The 23,499-nt window shown below is 45.0% G+C and overlaps 1 protein-coding gene across 1 annotated transcript in view; it reads right to left on the bottom strand.

Annotated features, from left to right (window-relative positions):
* The window catches only part of LOC113539967 (mucin-17-like), a 32,355-nt gene that overhangs the window by 4,798 nt on the left and 4,058 nt on the right, over positions 1–23,499 (bottom strand). The window contains exon 2 of the mRNA XM_034303567.2: positions 104–22,069. Coding sequence (XP_034159458.2) covers positions 104–22,069 — 21,966 coding nt within the window. The remainder of the gene's footprint in view (positions 1–103; positions 22,070–23,499) is intronic.

The raw sequence follows: 23,499 nt of genomic DNA, 5'->3' as shown, positions 1-23,499 counted from the left end.
TATATTAGAATAAACACTACCCTCATTGACATTTAGCTGCTTAACAAGCAGCAAACTATTTGTATTTAAAATTGTAAATTTTACAGGAAATGCTGTAACATACTTGGACCTGTGATTTCAGATACAACACTGTCGCAATACCCTCCTATAAAACCAGGGGCGCAGAAACAGCCATTGTCTGTTGGAGTTCCACCATTTTGACATGATACAGGTTGTTTTGTAGTTGGAGTTATAGTGGTTTTTTCTGTGGCATCTGTTGTTGTGGCTGCTGATGTGGATGTAAGAGAGTTTTCTGTGGTGGTTTCCAAACTCTCTGCTGTTGTGACAGAGTCACTAGTTGTTACGGTTGCATCTGGGGTAGCTGTAAGAGAGTTGTCTGTGGTTGTTTCCGAACTCTCAGCTGTTGTGGCAGAATCACTAGTGGTTGTAAGAGAATTGTCTGTGGTTGTTTCTAAACTCTCAGCTGTTGTGCCAGAATCACTAGTGGTTGTAAGAGGGTTGTGTGTGGTTGTTTCTGAACTCTCAGCTGTTGTGGAAGAATCACTAGTGGTTGTAAGGGAGTTGTCTGTGGTTGTGTCTGAACTCTCAGCTGTTGTGCCAGAATCACTAGTTGTTGCAGTTGCATCTGATGTAGTTGTAAGAGAGTTGTCTGTGGTTGTTTCCGAACTCTCACCTGTTGTGCCAGAATCACTAGTTGTTACGGATGCATCTGGGGTAGTTGTAAGAGAGTTGTCTGTGGTTGGTTCCGAACTCTCAGCTGTTGTGCCAGGATCACTAGTGGTTGTAAGAGAGTTGTCTGTGGTTGTTTCCAAACTCTCAGCTGTTGTGCCAGGATCACTAGTTGTTGTAAGAGAGTTGTCTGTGGTTGTTTCTAAACTCTCAGCTGTAGTGGCAGAATCACTAGTGGTCGTAAGAGGGTTGTGTGTGGTTGTTTCTGAACTCTCAGCTGTAGTGGCAGAATCACTAGTGGTTGTAAGGGAGTTGTCTGTGGTTGTGTCTGAACTCTCACCTGTTGTGCCAGAATCACTAGTGGTTGTAAGGGAGTTGTCTGTGGTTGTTTCCGAACTCTCAGCTGTTGTGCCTGAATCACTAGTGGTTGTAAGAGAGTTGTCTGTGGTTGTTTCCGAACTCACAGCTGTTGTGGCAGAGTCTCTAGTTGTTACGGTTGCATCTGGGGTAGTTGTAAGAGAGTTGTCTGTGGTTGTTTCCGAACCCTCAGCTGTTGTGACAGAATCACTAGTGGTTGTAAGAGAGTTGTCTGTGGTTGTGTCTGAACTCTCAGCTGTTGTGCCAGAATCACTAGTGGTTGTAAGAGAGTTGTCTGTGGTTGTGTCTGAGCTCTCAGCTGTTGTGCCAGAATCACTAGTGGTTGTAAGAGAGTTGTCTGTGGTTGTGTCTGAACTCTCAGCTGTTGTGCCAGAATCACTAGTGGTTGTAAGAGAGTTGTCTGTGGTTGTGTCTGAACTCTCAGCTGTTGTGCCAGAATCACTAGTGGTTGTAAGAGAGTTGTCTGTGGTGGTTTCTGAACTCTCAGCTGTTGTGCCAGAATGACTAGTGGTTGTAAGAGAGTTGTCTGTGGTTGTTTCTGAACTCTCAGCTGTTGTGGCAGAGTCTCTAGTTGTTACGGTTGCATCTGGGGTAGTTGTAAGAGAGTTGTCTGTGGTTGTTTCCAAACCCTCAGCTGTTGTGCCAGAATCACTAGTGGTTGTAAGAGAGTTGTCTGTGGTTGTGTCTGAACTCTCAGCTGTTGTGCCAGAATCACTAGTTGTTGCAGTTGCATCTGATGTAGTTGTAAGAGAGTTGTCTGTGGTTGTTTCCGAACTCTCAGCTGTTGTGCCAGAAACACTAGGTGTTACGGATGCATCTGGGGTAGTTGTAAGAGAGTTGTCTGTGGTTGGTTCCGAACTCTCAGCTGTTGTGCCAGGATCACTAGTGGTTGTAAGAGAGTTGTCTGTGGTTGTTTCTGAACCCTCAGCTGTTGTGCCAGAATCACTAGTGGTTGTAAGAGAGTTGTCTGTGGTTGGTTCCGAACTCTCAGCTGTTGTGCCAGGATCACTAGTGGTTGTAAGAGAGTTGTCTGTGGTTGTGTCTGAACTCTCAGCTGTTGTGCCAGAATCACTAGTGGTCGTAAGAGAGTTGTCTGTGGTTGTGTCTGAACTCTCAGCTGTAGTACCAGAATCACTAGTGGTTGTAAAAGAGTTGTCTGTGGTTGTTTCCGAGCTCTCAGCTGTTGTGGCAGAGTCACTAGTGGTTGTAAGAGAGTTGTCTGTGGTTGTTTCCGAACTCTCAGCTGTTGTGGCAGAATCACTAGTGGTCGTAAGAGAGTTTTCTGTGGTTGTTTCTGAACTCTCAGCTGTTGTGGCAGAATCACTAGTGGTTGTAAGAGAGTTGTCTGTGGTTGGTTCCGAACTCTCAGCTGTTGTGGCAGAATCACTAGTGGTTGTAAGGGAGTTGTCTGTGGTTGTGTCTGAACTCTCAGCTGTAGTGCCAGAATCACTAGTGGTTGTAAGAGAGTTGTCTGTGGTTGTTTTCGAACTCTCAGCTGTTGTGGCAGAATCACTGGTGGTTGTAAGAGAGTTGTCTGTGGTTGTGTCTGAACTCTCAGCTGTAGTGCCAGAATCACTAGTGGTCGTAAGAGAGTTGTCTGTGGTTGTTTCTGAACTCTCAGCTGTTGTGCCAGAATCACTAGTGGTTGTAAGAGAGTTGTCTGTGGTGGTTTCTGAACTCACAGCTGTTGTGGCAGAGTCAGTAGATGTTACGGTTGCATCTGGGGTAGTTGTAAGAGAGTTGTCTGTGGTTGTTTCCGAACCCTCAGCTGTTGTGGCAGAATCACTAGTGGTTGTAAGAGAGTTGTCTGTGGTTGTTTCCGAACTCTCAGCTGTTGTGCCAGTATCACTAGTGGTTGTAAGAGAGTTGTCTGTGGTTGTTTCCGAACTCTCAGCTGTTGTGCCAGAATCACTAGTGGTTGTAAGAGAGTTGTATGTCGTTGTTTCCAAACTCTCAGCTGTTGTGCCAGAATCACTAGTGGATGTAAGAGAGTTGTCTGTGGTTGTTTCTGAACTCACAGCTGTTGTGGCAGAGTCAGTAGTTGTTACGGTTGCATCTGGGGTAGTTGTAAGAGAGTTGTCTGTGGTTGTTTCCGAACTCTCAGCTGTAGTGCCAGAATCACTAGTGGTTGTAAGAGAGTTGTCTGTGGTTGTGTCTGAACTCTCAGCTGTAGTGCCAGAATCACTAGTGGTTGTAAGAGAGTTGTCTGTGGTTGTGTCTGAACTCTCAGCTGTTGTGCCAGAATCACTAGTGGTTGTAAGAGAGTTGTCTGTGGTTGTTTCCAAACTATCAGCTGTTGTGCCAGAATCACTAGTGGTCGTAAGAGAGTTGTCTGTCGTGGTTTCTGAACTCACAGCTGTTGTGCTAGAATCACTAGTGGTTGTACCAAAGTTGTCTGTGGTTGTGTGTGAACTCTCAGCTGTTGAACCAGAATCACTAGTGGTTGTAGGAGAGTTGTCTGTGGTTGTGTCTGAACTCTCAGCTGTAGTGCCAAAATCACTAGTGGTCGTAACAGAGTTGTCTGTGGTTGTTTCCGAACTCTCAGCTGTTGTGCCAGAATCACTACTGGTAGTAATAAAGTTGTCTGTGGTTGATTCTGAACTCTCAGCTGTTGTGCCAGAATCACTAGTGGTTGTGTCTGAACTCTCAGCTGTTGTGCGAGAATCACTGGTGGTCGTAAAAGAGTTGTCTGTGGTTGTTTCTGAACTCTCAGCTGTTGTGCCAGAATCACTAGTGGTCGTAAGAGAGTTGTCTGTGGTTGTTTCTGAACTCACAGCTGTTGTGGCAGAGTCAGTAGTTGTTACGGTTGCATCTGGGGTAGTTGTAAGAGAGTTGTCTGTGGTTGTTTCCAAACTATCAGCTGTTGTGCCAGAATGACTAGTGGTCGTGAGAGAGTTGTCTGTGGTGGTTTCTGAACTCACAGCTGTTGTGGCAGAGTCAGTAGTTGTTGCGGTTGCATCTGGGGTAGTTGTAAGAGAGTTGTCTGTGGTTGTTTCCAAACCCTCAGCTGTTGTGCCAGAATCACTAGTGGTTGTAAGAGAGTTGTCTGTGGTGGTTTCTGAACTCACAGCTGTTGTGGCAGAGTCAGTAGATGTTACGGTTGCATCTGGGGTAGTTGTAAGAGAGTTGTCTGTGGTTGTTTCCGAACCCTCAGCTGTTGTCCCAGAATCACTAGTGGTTGTAAGAGAGTTGTCTGTGGTTGTTTCCGAACTCTCAGCTGTTGTGCCAGAATCACTAGTGGTCGTGAGAGAGTTGTCTGTGGTTGTGTCTAAACTCTCAGCTGTAGTGCGAGAATCACTAGTTGATGTAAGAGAGTTGTCTGTGGTTGTTTCCGAACTCTCAGCTGTTGTGCCAGAATCACTAGTTGTTGCAGTTGCATCTGATGTAGTTGTAAGAGAGTTGTCTGTGGTTGTTTCCGAACTCTCAGCTGTTGTGCCAGAAACACTAGGTGTTACGGATGCATCTGGGGTAGTTGTAAGAGAGTTGTCTGTGGTTGGTTCCGAACTCTCAGCTGTTGTGCCAGGATCACTAGTGGTTGTAAGAGAGTTGTCTGTGGTTGTTTCTGAACCCTCAGCTGTTGTGCCAGAATCACTAGTGGTTGTAAGAGAGTTGTCTGTGGTTGTTTCCGAACTCTCAGCTGTTGTGCCAGGATCACTAGTGGTTGTAAGAGAGTTGTCTGTGGTTGTGTCTGAACTCTCAGCTGTAGTGCCAGAATCACTAGTGGTCGTAAGAGAGTTGTCTGTGGTTGTGTCTGAACTCTCAGCTGTAGTACCAGAATCACTAGTGGTTGTAAAAGAGTTGTCTGTGGTTGTTTCCGAGCTCTCAGCTGTTGTGCCAGAATCACTAGTGGTCGTAAGAGAGTTGTCTGTGGTTGTTTCTGAACTCTCAGCTGTTGTGCCAGGATCACAAGTGGTTGTAAGAGAGTTGTCTGTGGTTGTTTCCGAACTCTCAGCTGTTGTGCCAGGATCACTAGTGGTTGTAAGAGAGTTGTCTGTGGTTGTGTCTGAACTCTCAGCTGTAGTGCCAGAATCACTAGTGGTCGTAAGAGAGTTGTCTGTGGTTGTGTCTGAACTCTCAGCTGTAGTACCAGAATCACTAGTGGTTGTAAGAGAGTTGTCTGTGGTTGTTTCCGAACTCTCAGCTGTTGTGCCAGAATCACTAGTGGTCGTAAGAGAGTTGTCTGTGGTTGTTTCTGAACTCTCAGCTGTTGTGCCAGAATCACTAGTGGTTGTAAGAGAGTTGTCTGTGGTTGTGTCTGAACTCTCAGCTGTTGTGCCAGAAACACTAGGTGTTACGGATGCATCTGGGGTAGTTGTAAGAGAGTTGTCTGTGGTTGGTTCCGAGCTCTCAGCTGTTGTGGCAGAGTCACTAGTGGTTGTAAGAGAGTTGTCTGTGGTTGTTTCCGAACTCTCAGCTGTTGTGCCAGAATCACTAGTGGTCGTAAGAGAGTTTTCTGTGGTTGTTTCTGAACTCTCAGCTGTTGTGGCAGAATCACTAGTGGTTGTAAGAGAGTTGTCTGTGGTTGGTTCCGAACTCTCAGCTGTTGTGGCAGAATCACTAGTGGTTGTAAGGGAGTTGTCTGTGGTTGTGTCTGAACTCTCAGCTGTAGTGCCAGAATCACTAGTGGTTGTAAGAGAGTTGTCTGTGGTTGTGTCTGAACTCTCAGCTGTAGTGCCAGAATCACTAGTGGTCGTAAGAGAGTTGTCTGTGGTTGTTTCTGAACTCTCAGCTGTTGTGCCAGAATCACTACTGGTTGTAAGAGAGTTGTCTGTGGTGGTTTCTGAACTCACAGCTGTTGTGGCAGAGTCAGTAGATGTTACGGTTGCATCTGGGGTAGTTGTAAGAGAGTTGTCTGTGGTTGTTTCCGAACCCTCAGCTGTTGTGGCAGAATCACTAGTGGTTGTAAGAGAGTTGTCTGTGGTTGTTTCCGAACTCTCAGCTGTTGTGCCAGTATCACTAGTGGTTGTAAGAGAGTTGTCTGTGGTTGTTTCCGAACTCTCAGCTGTTGTGCCAGAATCACTAGTGGTTGTAAGAGAGTTGTATGTCGTTGTTTCCAAACTCTCAGCTGTTGTGCCAGAATCACTAGTGGATGTAAGAGAGTTGTCTGTGGTTGTTTCTGAACTCACAGCTGTTGTGGCAGAGTCAGTAGTTGTTACGGTTGCATCTGGGGTAGTTGTAAGAGTGTTGTCTGTGGTTGTTTCCGAACTCTCAGCTGTAGTGCCAGAATCACTAGTGGTTGTAAGAGAGTTGTCTGTGGTTGTGTCTGAACTCTCAGCTGTAGTGCCAGAATCACTAGTGGTTGTAACAGAGTTGTCTGTGGTTGTGTCTGAACTCTCAGCTGTTGTGCCAGAATCACTAGTGGTTGTAAGGGAGTTGTCTGTGGTTGTTTCCGAACTCTGAGCTGTTGTGCCAGAATCACTAGTGGTTGTAAGAGAGTTGTCTGTGGTTGTTTCCAAACTATCAGCTGTTGTGCCAGAATCACTAGTGGTCGTAAGAGAGTTGTCTGTCGTGGTTTCTGAACTCACAGCTGTTGTGCTAGAATCACTAGTGGTTGTACCAAAGTTGTCTGTGGTTGTGTGTGAACTCTCAGCTGTTGAACCAGAATCACTAGTGGTTGTAGGAGAGTTGTCTGTGGTTGTGTCTGAACTCTCAGCTGTAGTGCCAAAATCACTAGTGGTCGTAACAGAGTTGTCTGTGGTTGTTTCCGAACTCTCAGCTGTTGTGCCAGAATCACTAGTGGTTGTAAGAGAGTTGTCTGTGGTTGTTTTCGAACTCTCAGCTGTTGTGGCAGAATCACTGGTGGTTGTAAGAGAGTTGTCTGTGGTTGTGTCTGAACTCTCAGCTGTAGTGCCAGAATCACTAGTGGTCGTAAGAGAGTTGTCTGTGGTTGTTTCTGAACTCTCAGCTGTTGTGCCAGAATCACTAGTGGTTGTAAGAGAGTTGTCTGTGGTTGTTTTCGAACTCTCAGCTGTTGTGGCAGAATCACTGGTGGTTGTAAGAGAGTTGTCTGTGGTTGTGTCTGAACTCTCAGCTGTAGTGCCAGAATCACTAGTGGTCGTAAGAGAGTTGTCTGTGGTTGTTTCTGAACTCTCAGCTGTTGTGCCAGAATCACTACTGGTTGTAAGAGAGTTGTCTGTGGTGGTTTCTGAACTCACAGCTGTTGTGGCAGAGTCAGTAGATGTTACGGTTGCATCTGGGGTAGTTGTAAGAGAGTTGTCTGTGGTTGTTTCCGAACCCTCAGCTGTTGTGGCAGAATCACTAGTGGTTGTAAGAGAGTTGTCTGTGGTTGTTTCCGAACTCTCAGCTGTTGTGCCAGTATCACTAGTGGTTGTAAGAGAGTTGTATGTCGTTGTTTCCAAACTCTCAGCTGTTGTGCCAGAATCACTAGTGGATGTAAGAGAGTTGTCTGTGGTTGTTTCTGAACTCACAGCTGTTGTGGCAGAGTCAGTAGTTGTTACGGTTGCATCTGGGGTAGTTGTAAGAGAGTTGTCTGTGGTTGTTTCCGAACTCTCAGCTGTAGTGCCAGAATCACTAGTGGTTGTAAGAGAGTTGTCTGTGGTTGTGTCTGAACTCACAGCTGTTGTGCTAGAATCACTAGTGGTTGTACCAAAGTTGTCTGTGGTTGTGTGTGAACTCTCAGCTGTTGAACCAGAATCACTAGTGGTTGTAGGAGAGTTGTCTGTGGTTGTGTCTGAACTCTCAGCTGTAGTGCCAAAATCACTAGTGGTCGTAACAGAGTTGTCTGTGGTTGTTTCCGAACTCTCAGCTGTTGTGCCAGAATCACTACTGGTAGTAATAAAGTTGTCTGTGGTTGATTCTGAACTCTCAGCTGTTGTGCCAGAATCACTAGTGGTTGTGTCTGAACTCTCAGCTGTTGTGCGAGAATCACTGGTGGTCGTAAAAGAGTTGTCTGTGGTTGTTTCTGAACTCTCAGCTGTTGTGCCAGAATCACTAGTGGTCGTAAGAGAGTTGTCTGTGGTTGTTTCTGAACTCACAGCTGTTGTGGCAGAGTCAGTAGTTGTTACGGTTGCATCTGGGGTAGTTGTAAGAGAGTTGTCTGTGGTTGTTTCCAAACTATCAGCTGTTGTGCCAGAATGACTAGTGGTCGTGAGAGAGTTGTCTGTGGTGGTTTCTGAACTCACAGCTGTTGTGGCAGAGTCAGTAGTTGTTGCGGTTGCATCTGGGGTAGTTGTAAGAGAGTTGTCTGTGGTTGTTTCCAAACCCTCAGCTGTTGTGCCAGAATCACTAGTGGTTGTAAGAGAGTTGTCTGTGGTGGTTTCTGAACTCACAGCTGTTGTGGCAGAGTCAGTAGATGTTACGGTTGCATCTGGGGTAGTTGTAAGAGAGTTGTCTGTGGTTGTTTCCGAACCCTCAGCTGTTGTCCCAGAATCACTAGTGGTTGTAAGAGAGTTGTCTGTGGTTGTTTCCGAACTCTCAGCTGTTGTGCCAGAATCACTAGTGGTCGTGAGAGAGTTGTCTGTGGTTGTGTCTAAACTCTCAGCTGTAGTGCGAGAATCACTAGTTGATGTAAGAGAGTTGTCTGTGGTTGTTTCCGAACTCTCAGCTGTTGTGCCAGAATCACTAGTTGTTGCAGTTGCATCTGATGTAGTTGTAAGAGAGTTGTCTGTGGTTGTTTCCGAACTCTCAGCTGTTGTGCCAGAAACACTAGGTGTTACGGATGCATCTGGGGTAGTTGTAAGAGAGTTGTCTGTGGTTGGTTCCGAACTCTCAGCTGTTGTGCCAGGATCACTAGTGGTTGTAAGAGAGTTGTCTGTGGTTGTTTCTGAACCCTCAGCTGTTGTGCCAGAATCACTAGTGGTTGTAAGAGAGTTGTCTGTGGTTGTTTCCGAACTCTCAGCTGTTGTGCCAGGATCACTAGTGGTTGTAAAAGAGTTGTCTGTGGTTGTGTCTGAACTCTCAGCTGTAGTGCCAGAATCACTAGTGGTCGTAAGAGAGTTGTCTGTGGTTGTGTCTGAACTCTCAGCTGTAGTACCAGAATCACTAGTGGTTGTAAAAGAGTTGTCTGTGGTTGTTTCCGAGCTCTCAGCTGTTGTGGCAGAGTCACTAGTGGTTGTAAGAGAGTTGTCTGTGGTTGTTTCCGAACTCTCAGCTGTTGTGCCAGAATCACTAGTGGTCGTAAGAGAGTTGTCTGTGGTTGTTTCTGAACTCTCAGCTGTTGTGCCAGAATCACTAGTGGTTGTAAGAGAGTTGTCTGTGGTTGTGTCTGAACTCTCAGCTGTAGTGCCAGAATCACTAGTGGTCGTAAGAGAGTTGTCTGTGGTTGTGTCTGAACTCTCAGCTGTAGTACCAGAATCACTAGTGGTTGTAAAAGAGTTGTCTGTGGTTGTTTCCGAGCTCTCAGCTGTTGTGGCAGAGTCACTAGTGGTTGTAAGAGAGTTGTCTGTGGTTGTTTCCGAACTCTCAGCTGTTGTGCCAGAATCACTAGTGGTCGTAAGAGAGTTTTCTGTGGTTGTTTCTGAACTCTCAGCTGTTGTGGCAGAATCACTAGTGGTTGTAAGGGAGTTGTCTGTGGTTGTGTCTGAACTCTCAGCTGTAGTGCCAGAATCACTAGTGGTTGTAAGAGAGTTGTCTGTGGTTGTTTTCGAACTCTCAGCTGTTGTGGCAGAATCACTGGTGGTTGTAAGAGAGTTGTCTGTGGTTGTGTCTGAACTCTCAGCTGTAGTGCCAGAATCACTAGTGGTCGTAAGAGAGTTGTCTGTGGTTGTTTCTGAACTCTCAGCTGTTGTGCCAGAATCACTACTGGTTGTAAGAGAGTTGTCTGTGGTGGTTTCTGAACTCACAGCTGTTGTGGCAGAGTCAGTAGATGTTACGGTTGCATCTGGGGTAGTTGTAAGAGAGTTGTCTGTGGTTGTTTCCGAACCCTCAGCTGTTGTGGCAGAATCACTAGTGGTTGTAAGAGAGTTGTCTGTGGTTGTTTCCGAACTCTCAGCTGTTGTGCCAGTATCACTAGTGGTTGTAAGAGAGTTGTCTGTGGTTGTTTCCGAACTCTCAGCTGTTGTGCCAGAATCACTAGTGGTTGTAAGAGAGTTGTATGTCGTTGTTTCCAAACTCTCAGCTGTTGTGCCAGAATCACTAGTGGATGTAAGAGAGTTGTCTGTGGTTGTTTCTGAACTCACAGCTGTTGTGGCAGAGTCAGTAGTTGTTACGGTTGCATCTGGGGTAGTTGTAAGAGAGTTGTCTGTGGTTGTTTCCGAACTCTCAGCTGTAGTGCCAGAATCACTAGTGGTTGTAAGAGAGTTGTCTGTGGTTGTGTCTGAACTCTCAGCTGTAGTGCCAGAATCACTAGTGGTTGTAACAGAGTTGTCTGTGGTTGTGTCTGAACTCTCAGCTGTTGTGCCAGAATCACTAGTGGTTGTACGGGAGTTGTCTGTGGTTGTTTCCGAACTCTGAGCTGTTGTGCCAGGATCACTAGTGGTTGTAAGAGAGTTGTCTGTGGTTGTGTCTGAACTCTCAGCTGTAGTGCCAGAATCACTAGTGGTCGTAAGAGAGTTGTCTGTGGTTGTGTCTGAACTCTCAGCTGTTGTGCTAGAATCACTAGTGGTTGTAAAAGAGTTGTCTGTGGTTGTTTCCGAGCTCTCAGCTGTTGTGGCAGAGTCACTAGTGGTTGTAAGAGAGTTGTCTGTGGTTGTTTCCGAACTCTCAGCTGTTGTGCCAGAATCACTAGTGGTCGTAAGAGAGTTTTCTGTGGTTGTTTCTGAACTCTCAGCTGTTGTGGCAGAATCACTAGTGGTTGTAAGAGAGTTGTCTGTGGTTGTGTCTGAACTCTCAGCTGTAGTGCCAGAATCACTAGTGGTTGTAAGAGAGTTGTCTGTGGTTGTTTTCGAACTCTCAGCTGTTGTGGCAGAATCACTGGTGGTTGTAAGAGAGTTGTCTGTGGTTGTGTCTGAACTCTCAGCTGTAGTGCCAGAATCACTAGTGGTCGTAAGAGAGTTGTCTGTGGTTGTTTCTGAACTCTCAGCTGTTGTGCCAGAATCACTACTGGTTGTAAGAGAGTTGTCTGTGGTGGTTTCTGAACTCACAGCTGTTGTGGCAGAGTCAGTAGATGTTACGGTTGCATCTGGGGTAGTTGTAAGAGAGTTGTCTGTGGTTGTTTCCGAACCCTCAGCTGTTGTGGCAGAATCACTAGTGGTTGTAAGAGAGTTGTCTGTGGTTGTTTCCGAACTCTCAGCTGTTGTGCCAGTATCACTAGTGGTTGTAAGAGAGTTGTCTGTGGTTGTTTCCGAACTCTCAGCTGTTGTGCCAGAATCACTAGTGGTTGTAAGAGAGTTGTATGTCGTTGTTTCCAAACTCTCAGCTGTTGTGCCAGAATCACTAGTGGATGTAAGAGAGTTGTCTGTGGTTGTTTCTGAACTCACAGCTGTTGTGGCAGAGTCAGTAGTTGTTACGGTTGCATCTGGGGTAGTTGTAAGAGAGTTGTCTGTGGTTGTTTCCGAACTCTCAGCTGTAGTGCCAGAATCACTAATGGTTGTAAGAGAGTTGTCTGTGGTTGTGTCTGAACTCTCAGCTGTAGTGCCAGAATCACTAGTGGTTGTAACAGAGTTGTCTGTGGTTGTGTCTGAACTCTCAGCTGTTGTGCCAGAATCACTAGTGGTTGTAAGGGAGTTGTCTGTGGTTGTTTCCGAACTCTGAGCTGTTGTGCCAGAATCACTAGTGGTTGTAAGAGAGTTGTCTGTGGTTGTTTCCAAACTATCAGCTGTTGTGCCAGAATCACTAGTGGTCGTAAGAGAGTTGTCTGTCGTGGTTTCTGAACTCACAGCTGTTGTGCTAGAATCACTAGTGGTTGTACCAAAGTTGTCTGTGGTTGTGTCTGAACTCTCAGCTGTAGTGCCAGAATCACTAGTGGTCGTAAGAGAGTTGTCTGTGGTTGTTTCTGAACTCTCAGCTGTTGTGCCAGAATCACTACTGGTTGTAAGAGAGTTGTCTGTGGTGGTTTCTGAACTCACAGCTGTTGTGGCAGAGTCAGTAGATGTTACGGTTGCATCTGGGGTAGTTGTAAGAGAGTTGTCTGTGGTTGTTTCCGAACCCTCAGCTGTTGTGGCAGAATCACTAGTGGTTGTAAGAGAGTTGTCTGTGGTTGTTTCCGAACTCTCAGCTGTTGTGCCAGTATCACTAGTGGTTGTAAGAGAGTTGTCTGTGGTTGTTTCCGAACTCTCAGCTGTTGTGCCAGAATCACTAGTGGTTGTAAGAGAGTTGTATGTCGTTGTTTCCAAACTCTCAGCTGTTGTGCCAGAATCACTAGTGGATGTAAGAGAGTTGTCTGTGGTTGTTTCTGAACTCACAGCTGTTGTGGCAGAGTCAGTAGTTGTTACGGTTGCATCTGGGGTAGTTGTAAGAGAGTTGTCTGTGGTTGTTTCCGAACTCTCAGCTGTAGTGCCAGAATCACTAGTGGTTGTAAGAGAGTTGTCTGTGGTTGTGTCTGAACTCTCAGCTGTAGTGCCAGAATCACTAGTGGTTGTAAGAGAGTTGTCTGTGGTTGTTTCCGAACTCTCAGCTGTAGTACCAGAATCACTAGTGGTTGTAAAAGAGTTGTCTGTGGTTGTTTCCGAGCTCTCAGCTGTTGTGGCAGAGTCACTAGTGGTTGTAAGAGAGTTGTCTGTCGTGGTTTCTGAACTCACAGCTGTTGTGCCAGAATCACTAGTGGTCGTAAGAGAGTTTTCTGTGGTTGTTTCTGAACTCTCAGCTGTTGTGGCAGAATCACTAGTGGTTGTAAGAGAGTTGTCTGTGGTTGTGTCTGAACTCTCAGCTGTAGTGCCAAAATCACTAGTGGTCGTAACAGAGTTGTCTGTGGTTGTTTCCGAGCTCTCAGCTGTTGTGGCAGAGTCACTAGTGGTTGTAAGAGAGTTGTCTGTCGTGGTTTCTGAACTCTCAGCTGTAGTGCCAGAATCACTACTGGTAGTAATAAAGTTGTCTGTGGTTGATTCTGAACTCTCAGCTGTTGTGCCAGAATCACTAGTGGTTGTGTCTGAACTCTCAGCTGTTGTGCGAGAATCACTGGTGGTCGTAAAAGAGTTGTCTGTGGTTGTTTCTGAACTCTCAGCTGTTGTGCCAGAATCACTAGTGGTCGTAAGAGAGTTGTCTGTGGTTGTTTCTGAACTCACAGCTGTTGTGGCAGAGTCAGTAGTTGTTACGGTTGCATCTGGGGTAGTTGTAAGAGAGTTGTCTGTGGTTGTTTCCAAACTATCAGCTGTTGTGGCAGAATCACTAGTGGTTGTCAGAGAGTTGTCTGTGGTGGTTTCTGAACTCACAGCTGTTGTGGCAGAGTCAGTAGTTGTTGCGGTTGCATCTGGGGTAGTTGTAAGAGAGTTGTCTGTGGTTGTTTCCAAACCCTCAGCTGTTGTGCCAGAATCACTAGTGGTTGTAAGAGAGTTGTCTGTGGTGGTTTCTGAACTCACAGCTGTTGTGGCAGAGTCAGTAGATGTTACGGTTGCATCTGGGGTAGTTGTAAGAGAGTTGTCTGTGGTTGTTTCCGAACCCTCAGCTGTTGTCCCAGAATCACTAGTGGTTGTAAGAGAGTTGTCTGTGGTTGTTTCCGAACTCTCAGCTGTTGTGCCAGAATCACTAGTGGTCGTGAGAGAGTTGTCTGTGGTTGTGTCTAAACTCTCAGCTGTAGTGCGAGAATCACTAGTTGACGTAAGAGAGTTGTCTGTGGTTGTTTCCGAACTCTCAGCTGTTGTGCCAGAATCACTAGTGGTTGTAAGAGAGTTGTATGTCGTTGTTTCCGAACTCTCAGCTGTAGTGCCAGAATGACTAGTGGTCGTGAGAGAGTTGTCTGTGGTTGTGTCTGAACTCTCAGCTGTAGTGCCAGAATCACTAGTTGACGTAAGAGAGATGTCTGTGGTTGTTTCTGAACTCTCAGCTGTTGTGCCAGAATCACTAGTGGTCGTAAGAGAGTTGTCTGTGGTTGTGTCTGAACTCTCAGCTGTTGTGGCAGAGTCACTAGTTGTTGCAGTTGCATCTGGGGTAGTTGTAAGAGAGTTGTCTGTGGTTGTTTCCGAACTCTCAGCTGTTGTGACAGAATCACTAGTGGTTGTAAGAGAGTTGTCTGTGGTTGTTTCCAAACTCTCAGCTGTTGTGCCAGAATGACTAGTGGTTGTAAGAGAGTTGTCTGTGGTTGTTTCTGAACTTTCAGCTGTTGTGACAGAATCACTAGTGGTTGTAAGAGAGTTGTCTGTGGTTGTGTCTGAACTCTCAGCTGTTGTGCCAGAATCACTAGTGGTTGTAAGAGAGTTGTCTGTGGTTGTGTCTGAACTCTCAGCTGTTGTGGCAGAGTCACTAGTGGTTGTAAGAGAGTTGTCTGTGGTTGTTTCTAAACTCTCAGCTGTTGTGGCAGAATCACTAGTGGTTGTAAGAGAGTTGTCTGTGGTTGTTTCCGAACTCTCAGCTGTTGTGCCAGAATGACTAGTGGTTGTAAGAGAGTTGTCTGTGGTTGTTTCCGAACTCTCAGCTGTTGTGCCAGTATCACTAGTGGTTGTAAGAGAGTTGTCTGTGGTTGTTTCCGAACTCTCAGCTGTTGTGCCAGAATGACTAGTGGTTGTAAGAGAGTTGTCTGTGGTTGTTTCCGAACTCTCAGCTGTTGTGACAGAATGACTAGTGGTTGTAAGAGAGTTGTCTGTGGTTGTTTCCAAACTCTCAGCTGTTGTGCCAGAATGACTAGTGGTTGTAAGAGAGTTGTCTGTGGTTGTTTCTGAACTTTCAGCTGTTGTGACAGAATCACTAGTGGTTGTAAGAGAGTTGTCTGTGGTTGTGTCTGAACTCTCAGCTGTTGTGCCAGAATCACTAGTGGTTGTAAGAGAGTTGTCTGTGGTTGTGTCTGAACTCTCAGCTGTTGTGGCAGAGTCACTAGTTGTTGCAGTTGCATCTGGGGTAGTTGTAAGAGAGTTGTCTGTGGTTGTTTCCAAACCCTCAGCTGTTGTGCCAGAATCACTAGTTGTTGTAACAGAGTTGTCTGTGGTTGTTTCCGAACTCTCAGCTGTTGTGCCAGAATCACTAGTGGTTGTAAGAGAGTTCTCTGTGGTTGTTTCCGAACTCTCAGCTGTTGTGCCAGAATCACTAGTGGTTGTAAGAGAGTTGTCAGTGGTTGTTTCCGAACTCTCAGCTGTTGTCGCAGAATCACTAGTGGTCATTAGAGAGTTGTCTGTGGTTGTTTCCGAACTCTCAGCTGTTGTCCCAGAATCACTAGTGGTCATAAGAGAGTTGTCTGTGGTTGTTTCTGAACTCTCAGCTGTTGTCCCAGAATCATTAGTGGTTGTAAGAGAGTTTTCTGTGGTTGTTTCTGAACCCTCAGCTGTTGTGCCAGAATCACTAGTGGTTGTAAGAGAGTTTTCTGTGGTTGTTTCCGAACTCTCAGCTGTTGTGCCAGAATCAATAGTGGTTGTAAGAAAGTTGTCTGGGGTTATGTCTGAACTCTCAGCTGTTGTGCCAGAATCAGGAGTGGTTGTAAGAGAGTTGTCTGTGGTTGTTTCCAAACTCTCAGCTGTTGTGGCAGAGTAACTAGTTGTTGCAGTTGCATCTGGGGTAGTTGTAAGAGAGTTGTCTGTGGTTGTTTCTGAACTCTCAGATGTTGTGCCAGAATCACTAGAGGTTGAAAGGGAGTTGTCTGTGGTTGTTTCGATACTCTCAGCTGTTGTGCCAGAATCATTAGTCGTCGTAAGAGAGTTGTCTGTGGTTGTTTCCGAACTCTCAGCTGTTGTGCCAGAATCACTAGTGGTCGTGAGAGAGTTGTCTGTGGTTGTGTCTAAACTCTCAGCTGTAGTGCGAGAATCACTAGTTGACGTAAGAGAGTTGTCTGTGGTTGTTTCCGAACTCTCAGCTGTTGTGCCAGAATCACTAGTGGTTGTAAGAGAGTTGTATGTCGTTGTTTCCGAACTCTGAGCTGTAGTGCCAGAATGACTAGTGGTCGTGAGAGAGTTGTCTGTGGTTGTGTCTGAACTCTCAGCTGTAGTGCCAGAATCACTAGTTGACGTAAGAGAGATGTCTGTGGTTGTTTCTGAACTCTCAGCTGTTGTGCCAGAATCACTAGTGGTCGTAAGAGAGTTGTCTGTGGTTGTGTCTGAACTCTCAGCTGTTGTGGCAGAGTCACTAGTTGTTGCAGTTGCATCTGGGGTAGTTGTAAGAGAGTTGTCTGTGGTTGTTTCCGAACTCTCAGCTGTTGTGACAGAATCACTAGTGGTTGTAAGAGAGTTGTCTGTGGTTGTTTCCAAACTCTCAGCTGTTGTGCCAGAATGACTAGTGGTTGTAAGAGAGTTGTCTGTGGTTGTTTCTGAACTTTCAGCTGTTGTGACAGAATCACTAGTGGTTGTAAAAGAGTTGTCTGTGGTTGTGTCTGAACTCTCAGCTGTTGTGCCAGAATCACTAGTGGTTGTAAGAGAGTTGTCTGTGGTTGTGTCTGAACTCTCAGCTGTTGTGGCAGAGTCACTAGTGGTTGTAAGAGAGTTGTCTGTGGTTGTTTCTAAACTCTCAGCTGTTGTGGCAGAATCACTAGTGGTTGTAAGAGAGTTGTCTGTGGTTGTTTCCGAACTCTCAGCTGTTGTGCCAGTATCACTAGTGGTTGTAAGAGAGTTGTCTGTGGTTGTTTCCGAACTCTCAGCTGTTGTGCCAGTATCACTAGTGGTTGTAAGAGAGTTGTCTGTGGTTGTTTCCGAACTCTCAGCTGTTGTGCCAGAATCACTAGTGGTTGTAAGAGAGTTGTCTGTGGTTGTTTCCGAACTCTCAGCTGTTGTGACAGAATGACTAGTGGTTGTAAGAGAGTTGTCTGTGGTTGTTTCCAAACTCTCAGCTGTTGTGCCAGAATGACTAGTGGTTGTAAGAGAGTTGTCTGTGGTTGTTTCTGAACTCTCAGCTGTTGTGCCAGAATCACTAGTGGTTGTAAGAGAGTTGTCTGTGGTTGTGTCTGAACTCTCAGCTGTTGTGCCAGAATCACTAGTGGTTGTAAGAGAGTTGTCTGTGGTTGTGTCTGAACTCTCAGCTGTTGTGGCAGAGTCACTAGTTGTTGCAGTTGCATCTGGGGTAGTTGTAAGAGAGTTGTCTGTGGTTGTTTCCAAACCCTCAGCTGTTGTGCCAGAATCACTAGTTGTTGTAACAGAGTTGTCTGTGGTTGTTTCCGAACTCTCAGCTGTTGTGCCAGAATCACTAGTGGTTGTAAGAGAGTTCTCTGTGGTTGTTTCCGAACTCTCAGCTGTTGTGCCAGAATCACTAGTGGTTGTAAGAGAGTTGTCAGTGGTTGTTTCCGAACTCTCAGCTGTTGTCGCAGAATCACTAGTGGTCATTAGAGAGTTGTCTGTGGTTGTTTCCGAACTCTCAGCTGTTGTCCCAGAATCACTAGTGGTCATAAGAGAGTTGTCTGTGGTTGTTTCTGAACTCTCAGCTGTTGTCCCAGAATCATTAGTGGTTGTAAGAGAGTTTTCTGTGGTTGTTTCTGAACCCTCAGCTGTTGTGCCAGAATCACTAGTGGTTGTAATCGAGTTGTCTGTGGTTGTGTCTGATCTCTCAGCTGTAGTGCCAGAATCACTAGTGGTTGTAAGAGAGTTGTCTGTGGTTGTGTCTGAACTCTCAGCTGTAGTGCCAGAATCACTAGTGGTTGTACCAGAGTTGTCTGTGGTTGTGTCCGAGCTCTCAGCTGTTGTGGCAGAATCACTAGTGGTTGTAAGAGAGTTGTCTGTGGTTGTTTCTGAACTCTCAGCTGTTGTGCTAGAATCACTAGTGGTTGTACCAAAGTTGTCTGTGGTTGTGTCTGAACTCTCAGCTGTTGTGCCAGAATCACTAGTAGTTGTAAGAGAGTTGTCTCTGGTTGTTTCCGAACTCTCAGCTGTTGTGCCAGAATCACTAGTGGTTGTAGGCGAGATGTCTGTGGTTGTTTCCGAACTCTCAGCTGTTGTCCCAGAATCACTAGTTGTTGTAAGAGAGTTGTCTGTGGTTGTTTCCGAACTCTCAGCTGTTGGCCCAGAATCACTAGTGGTCGTAAGTGAGTTGTCTGTGGTTGTTTCCAAACTCTCAGCTGTTGTGCCAGAATCACTAGTGGTTGTAAGAGAGTTGTGTGTTGTTGTTTCCGAACTCTCAGCTGTTGTGCCAGAATCACTAATGGTTGTAAGAGAGTTGTCTGTGGTTGTTTCCGAACTCTCAGCTGTTGTGCCAGAATCACTAGTGGTTGTAAGAGAGTTGTCAGTGGTTGTTTCCAAACTCTCACCTGTTGTCGCAGAATCACTAGTGGTCATTAGAGAGTTGTCTGTGGTTGTGTCCGAACTCTCAGCTGTTGTCGCAGAATCACTAGTGGTTGTAAGAGAGTTGTCTGTGGTTGTTTCCGAACTCTCAGCTGTTGTGGCAGAATCACTAGTGGTCGTAAGTGGGTTGTCTGTGGTTGTTTCCAAACTCTCAGCTGTTGTGCCAGAATCATTAGTGGTTGTAAGAGAGTTGTCTGTTGTTTCCGAACTCTCAGCTGTTGTGGCAGAATCACTAGTAGTTGTAAGAGAGTTGTCTGTGGTTGTTTCTGAACTCTCAGCTGTTGTGCCAGAATCACTAGTGGTTGTAAGAGAGTTGTCAGTGGTTGTTTCCGAATTCTCACCTGTTGTCGCAGAATCACTAGTGGTCATTAGAGAGTTGTCTGTGGTTGTTTCCGAACTCTCAGCTGTTGTGGCAGAGTCACTAGTGATTGTAAGAGAGTTGTCTGTGGTTGTTTCCGAACTCTCTGCTGTTGTGCCAGAATCACTAGTGGTTGTAAGAGAGTTGTCTGTGGTTGTTTCTGAACTCTCAGCTGTAGTGCCAGAATGACTAGTGGTCGTAAGAGAGTTGTCTGTGGTTGTGTCCGAACTCTCAGCTGTTGTGCTAGAATCACCAGTGGTTGTAAGAGAATTGTCTGTGGTTGTTTCCGAACTCTCTGCTGTAGTGCCAGAATGACTAGTGGTTATTTCCGAACTCTCAGCTGTTGTGCCAGAATCACTAGTGGTTGTAAGAGAGTTTTCTGTGGTTGTTTCCGAACTCTCAGCTGTAGTGCCAGAATCACTAGTGGTTATAAGAGAGTTGTCTGTGGTTGTTTCCGAACTCTCAGCTGTTGTGACAGAATCACGAGTGGTTGTAAGAGAGTTGTCTGTGGTTGTTTCTGAACTCTCAGCTGTTGTGCCAGAATCACTAGTGGTTGTAAGAGAGTTTTCTTTGGTTGTTTCCGAACTCTCAGCTGTTGTGCCAGAATCACTAGTGGTTATAATAGAGTTGTCTGTGGTTGTTTCCGAACTCTCAGCTGTTGTGACAGAATCACGAGTGGTTGTAAGAGAGTTGTCTGTGGTTGTTTCTGAACTCTCAGCTGTTGTGCCAGAATCACTAGTGGTTGTAAGAGAGTTGTCTGTGGTTGTTTCTGAACTCACAGCTGTTGTGGCAGAATCACTGGTGGTTGTAAGAGAGTTTTCTTTGGTTGTTTCCGAACTCTCAGCTGTTGTGCCAGAATCACTAGTGGTTATAAGAGAGTTGTCTGTGGTTGTTTCCGAACTCTCAGCTGTTGTGACAGAATCATGAGTGGTTGTAAGAGAGTTGTCTGTGGTTGTTTCTGAACTCTCAGCTGTTGTGACAGAATCACTAGTGGTTGTAAGAGAGTTGTCTGTGGTTGTTTCTGAACTCACAGCTGTTGTGGCAGAGTCACTAGTTGTTACGGTTGCATCTTGGGTAGTTGTAAGAGAGTTGTCTGTGGTTGTTTCCGAACTCTCAGCTGTTGTGGCAGAGTCACTAGTTGTTACGGTTGCATCTGGGGTAGTTGTAAGAGAGTTGTCTGTGGTTGTGTCCGAACTCTCAGCTGTTGTCGCAGAATCACTGGTGGTCGTAAGAGAGTTGTCTGTGGTTGTTTCTGAACTCTCAGCTGTTGTTCCAGAATCACTGGTGGTCGTAAGAGAGTTGTCTGTGGTTGTTTCCGAACTCTCAGCTGTTGTCCCAGAATCACTAGTGGTCGTAAGTGAGTTGTCTGTGGTTGTTTCCGAACTCTCAGCTGTTGTGCCAGAATCACTAGTGGTTGTAAGAGAGTTGTCTGTGGTTGTTTCCAAACTCTCAGCTGTTGTGCCAGAATCACTAGTGGTTGTAAGAGAGTTGTCTGTGGTTGTTTCCGAACTCTCACCTGTTGTCGCAGAATCACTAGTGGTCATAAGAGAGTTGTCTGTGGTTGTTTCTGAACTCTCAGCTGTTGTGCCAGAATCATTAGTGGTTGTAAGAGAGTTGTCTGTGGTTGTTTCTGAACTCTCAGCTGTTGTGCCAGAATCACTAGAGGTTGAAAGGGAGTTGTCTGTGGTTGTTTCGATACTCTCAGCTGTTGTGCCAGAATCATTAGTCGTCGTAAGAGAGTTGTCTGTGGTTGTTTCCGAACCCTCACCTGTTGTGCCAGAATCACTAGTGGTTGTCATCGAGTTGTCTGTGGTTGTGTCTGATCTCTCAGCTGTAGTGCCAGAATCACTAGTGGTTGTAAGAGAGTTGTCTGTGGTTGTTTCCGAACTCTCAGCTGTTGTGCCAGAGTCACTAGTTGTTACGGTTGCATCTGGGGTAGTTGTAAGAGAGTTGTCTGTGGTTGTGTCCGAACTCTCAGCTGTTGTCGCAGAATCACTGGTGGTCGTAAGAGAGTTGTCTGTGGTTGTTTCTGAACTCTCAGCTGTTGTTCCAGAATCACTAGTGGTTGTAAGAGAGTTGTCAGTGGTTGTTTCCAAATTCTCCCCTGTTGTCGCAGAATCACTAGTGGTCATTAGAGAGTTGTCTTTGGTTGTTTCCGAACTCTCAGCTGTTGTTCCAGAATCACTAGTGGTTGTAAGAGAGTTGTCAGTGGTTGTTTCCAAATTCTCCCCTGTTGTCGCAGAATCACTAGTGGTCATTAGAGAGTTGTCTTTGGTTGTTTCCGAACTCTCAGCTGTTGTCCCAGAATCACTAGTGGTTGTAAGAGAGTTGTCTGTGGTTGTTTCTGAACTCTCACCTGTTGTGCCAGAATCACTCGTGGTTGTAAGAGAGTTGTCTGTGGTTGTTTCCGAACTCTCAGCTGTTGTGCCATAGTCACTAGTCGTTATAAGAGAGTTGTCTGTGGTTGTTTCCGAACTCTCAGCTGTTGTGCCAGAATCACTAGTGGTTGTAAGATAGTTTTCTGTGGTTGTTTCCGAACTCTCAGCTGTAGTGCCAGAATGACTAGTGGTTGTTTCCGAACTCTCAGCTGTTGTGCCAGAATCACTAGTGATTGTAAGAGAGTTGTCTGTGGTTGTGTCTGAACTCTCAGCTGTAGTGCCAGAATCACTAGTGGTCATAAGAGAGTTGTCTGTGGTTGTTTCCGAACTCTCAGCTGTTGTGACAGTATCACGAGTGGTTGTAAGAGAGTTGTCTGTGGTTGTTTCCGATCTCTCAGCTGTTGTGCCAGAATCACTAGTGGTTGTAAGAGAGTTGTCTGTGGTTGTTTCTGAACTCACAGCTGTTGTGGCAAAGTCACTAGTTGTTACGGTTGCATCTGGGGTAGTTGTAAGTGAGTTGTCTGTGGTTTTTTCCGAACTCTCAGCTGTTGATCCAGAATCACTAGTTGTTACGGTTGCATCTGGGGTAGTTGTAAGAGAGTTGTCTGTGGTTTTTTCCGAACTCTCAGCTGTTGATCCAGAATCACTAGTTGTTACGGTTGCATCTGGGGTAGTTGTAAGAGACTTGTCTGTGGTTGTTTCCGAACTCTCAGCTGTTGTCGCAGAATCCCTGGTGGTCATAAGAGAGTTGTCTGTGGTTGTTTCTGAACTCTCACCTGTTGTGCCAAAATCACTAGTGGTTGTAATAGAGTTGTCTGTGGTTGTGTCTGAACTCTCAGCTGTAGTGCCAGAATCACTAGTGGTCGTAAGAGAGTTGTCTGTGGTTGTTTCCGAACTCTCAGCTGTTGTGCCAGAATCACTAGTGGTTGTAAGAGAGTTGTCTGTGGTTGTTTCCGACCTCTCAGCTATTGTGGCAGAGTCACTAGTTGTTACGGTTGCATCTGGGGTAGTTGTAAGAGAGTTGTTTGTCTTTGTTTCCGAACTCTGAGCTGCAAATAAATTTTGTTCTTTGGTCATTTTATAGCATCAATGTATATACAATCAGTTCCAGAGTCAGCCTGCACTTTTCCAACTCAAGAACTTCTTTCTTCACCGTCAACATTTAGGTCTTCTAATATTAAAGCAAAAACTGATATGTAGCATGGACATTTAGGAGAACTAAAAGCTAAAAATACATTCCCATATGTGTACTTTTAAATGTGTAGTTGTGAAACTGGCAGTAGTAAATGTTTCTGCTATCAATAAATTAATTATAATAAATTATATATTTTACACATCTTAAAAATCAACAAAATTGTAAGACTGTTAATAGCTTATAGGATCTAAAAATCACACACTCTTATTTTGCATTCACTGCGCTTCATTTATGAATCTTTTTCTAAAATTGTCGGTAAATGTTTTCATACTTTTAACCAACCTAAAATATCTTGGCAGATTTGTAAAGGTTTTGGTAACACTGATTTTCTTTATACTCCCATGCATATGTTCATAAATGCCAATCACCCATAAATTACTAAGCATGTTTATGGCATAACTCATTTGCATTTAATGATGCCTCCATAATTCCTTAAAAAGCAAAGCTTAAAATGACAATTAAACATTGAAAAAGCATCTCCTAAGTGCAGAGAGTGCTAAATCTTCATGTAATGCTGCTCAGCTATTTCAGCGCATCAGCTAGGAGTCTTCATCCTTTTATATTGTAGCATTTTTGTCCTAATTGAATAGCTAGATTATGTATTTATAGTATTCTGAATTACCTTCTTTCAAGTCACTAATATGAAGTCACTGAGTTTTTTTTTTAATTTTCTATACATTCTTGTGTGTTATTAAAAAATAACCTATTTGAACTTAGCAACATAATCGGTACATAAAATTACAGTAATTCAAGACAATTATATCTCAGGAGCTCTCAAGATACAAACTTGAAAGATATTTTCCACATTAAGTTCATTTTCTTGAATATCTGATTTGTTGTGTGTCTTTGCAAATGATTTATATGGAGGAGTAACTTCAGTGCCTTAAAGAAATTCCATAAAAGAGAGACTTGAGAGAGTTGGGTTGTTGGAGTTTAATTAAATTTTTATTTTTATATCAAGCACTGAGGAGCAGAACTGCTGTTAATAACAATTGGTTTGATTAACTATCACTTTTGCAACACCCACCACACATCTCATGCACCCTTTGGGGGCCTCTGAGCTTCCTCTTGTTTCCCTGTAGATTAAACACTGCTGTTTATCTGTTTGTCCTGTTTTAGTAGATTTCATATTGGTGGAATTCATATAAATTTAATACAGCAATGTTTGGATTTCCCTTCAGCTCTGGTTGTGTTAGGCAGACATGTCTGAGTGGCGTTAAGAGTAATGTTAGGAATCCATACAGAACCAGTAGCACTGAGTATGTATTAATGCTGCCAGTGGGG

Source organism: Pangasianodon hypophthalmus, chromosome 4 (genome assembly GCF_027358585.1).
Source record: "Pangasianodon hypophthalmus isolate fPanHyp1 chromosome 4, fPanHyp1.pri, whole genome shotgun sequence".
In the NCBI taxonomy this organism is placed as follows: domain Eukaryota; kingdom Metazoa; phylum Chordata; class Actinopteri; order Siluriformes; family Pangasiidae; genus Pangasianodon; species Pangasianodon hypophthalmus.
This window is presented reverse-complemented; position numbering and strand designations above follow the sequence as displayed.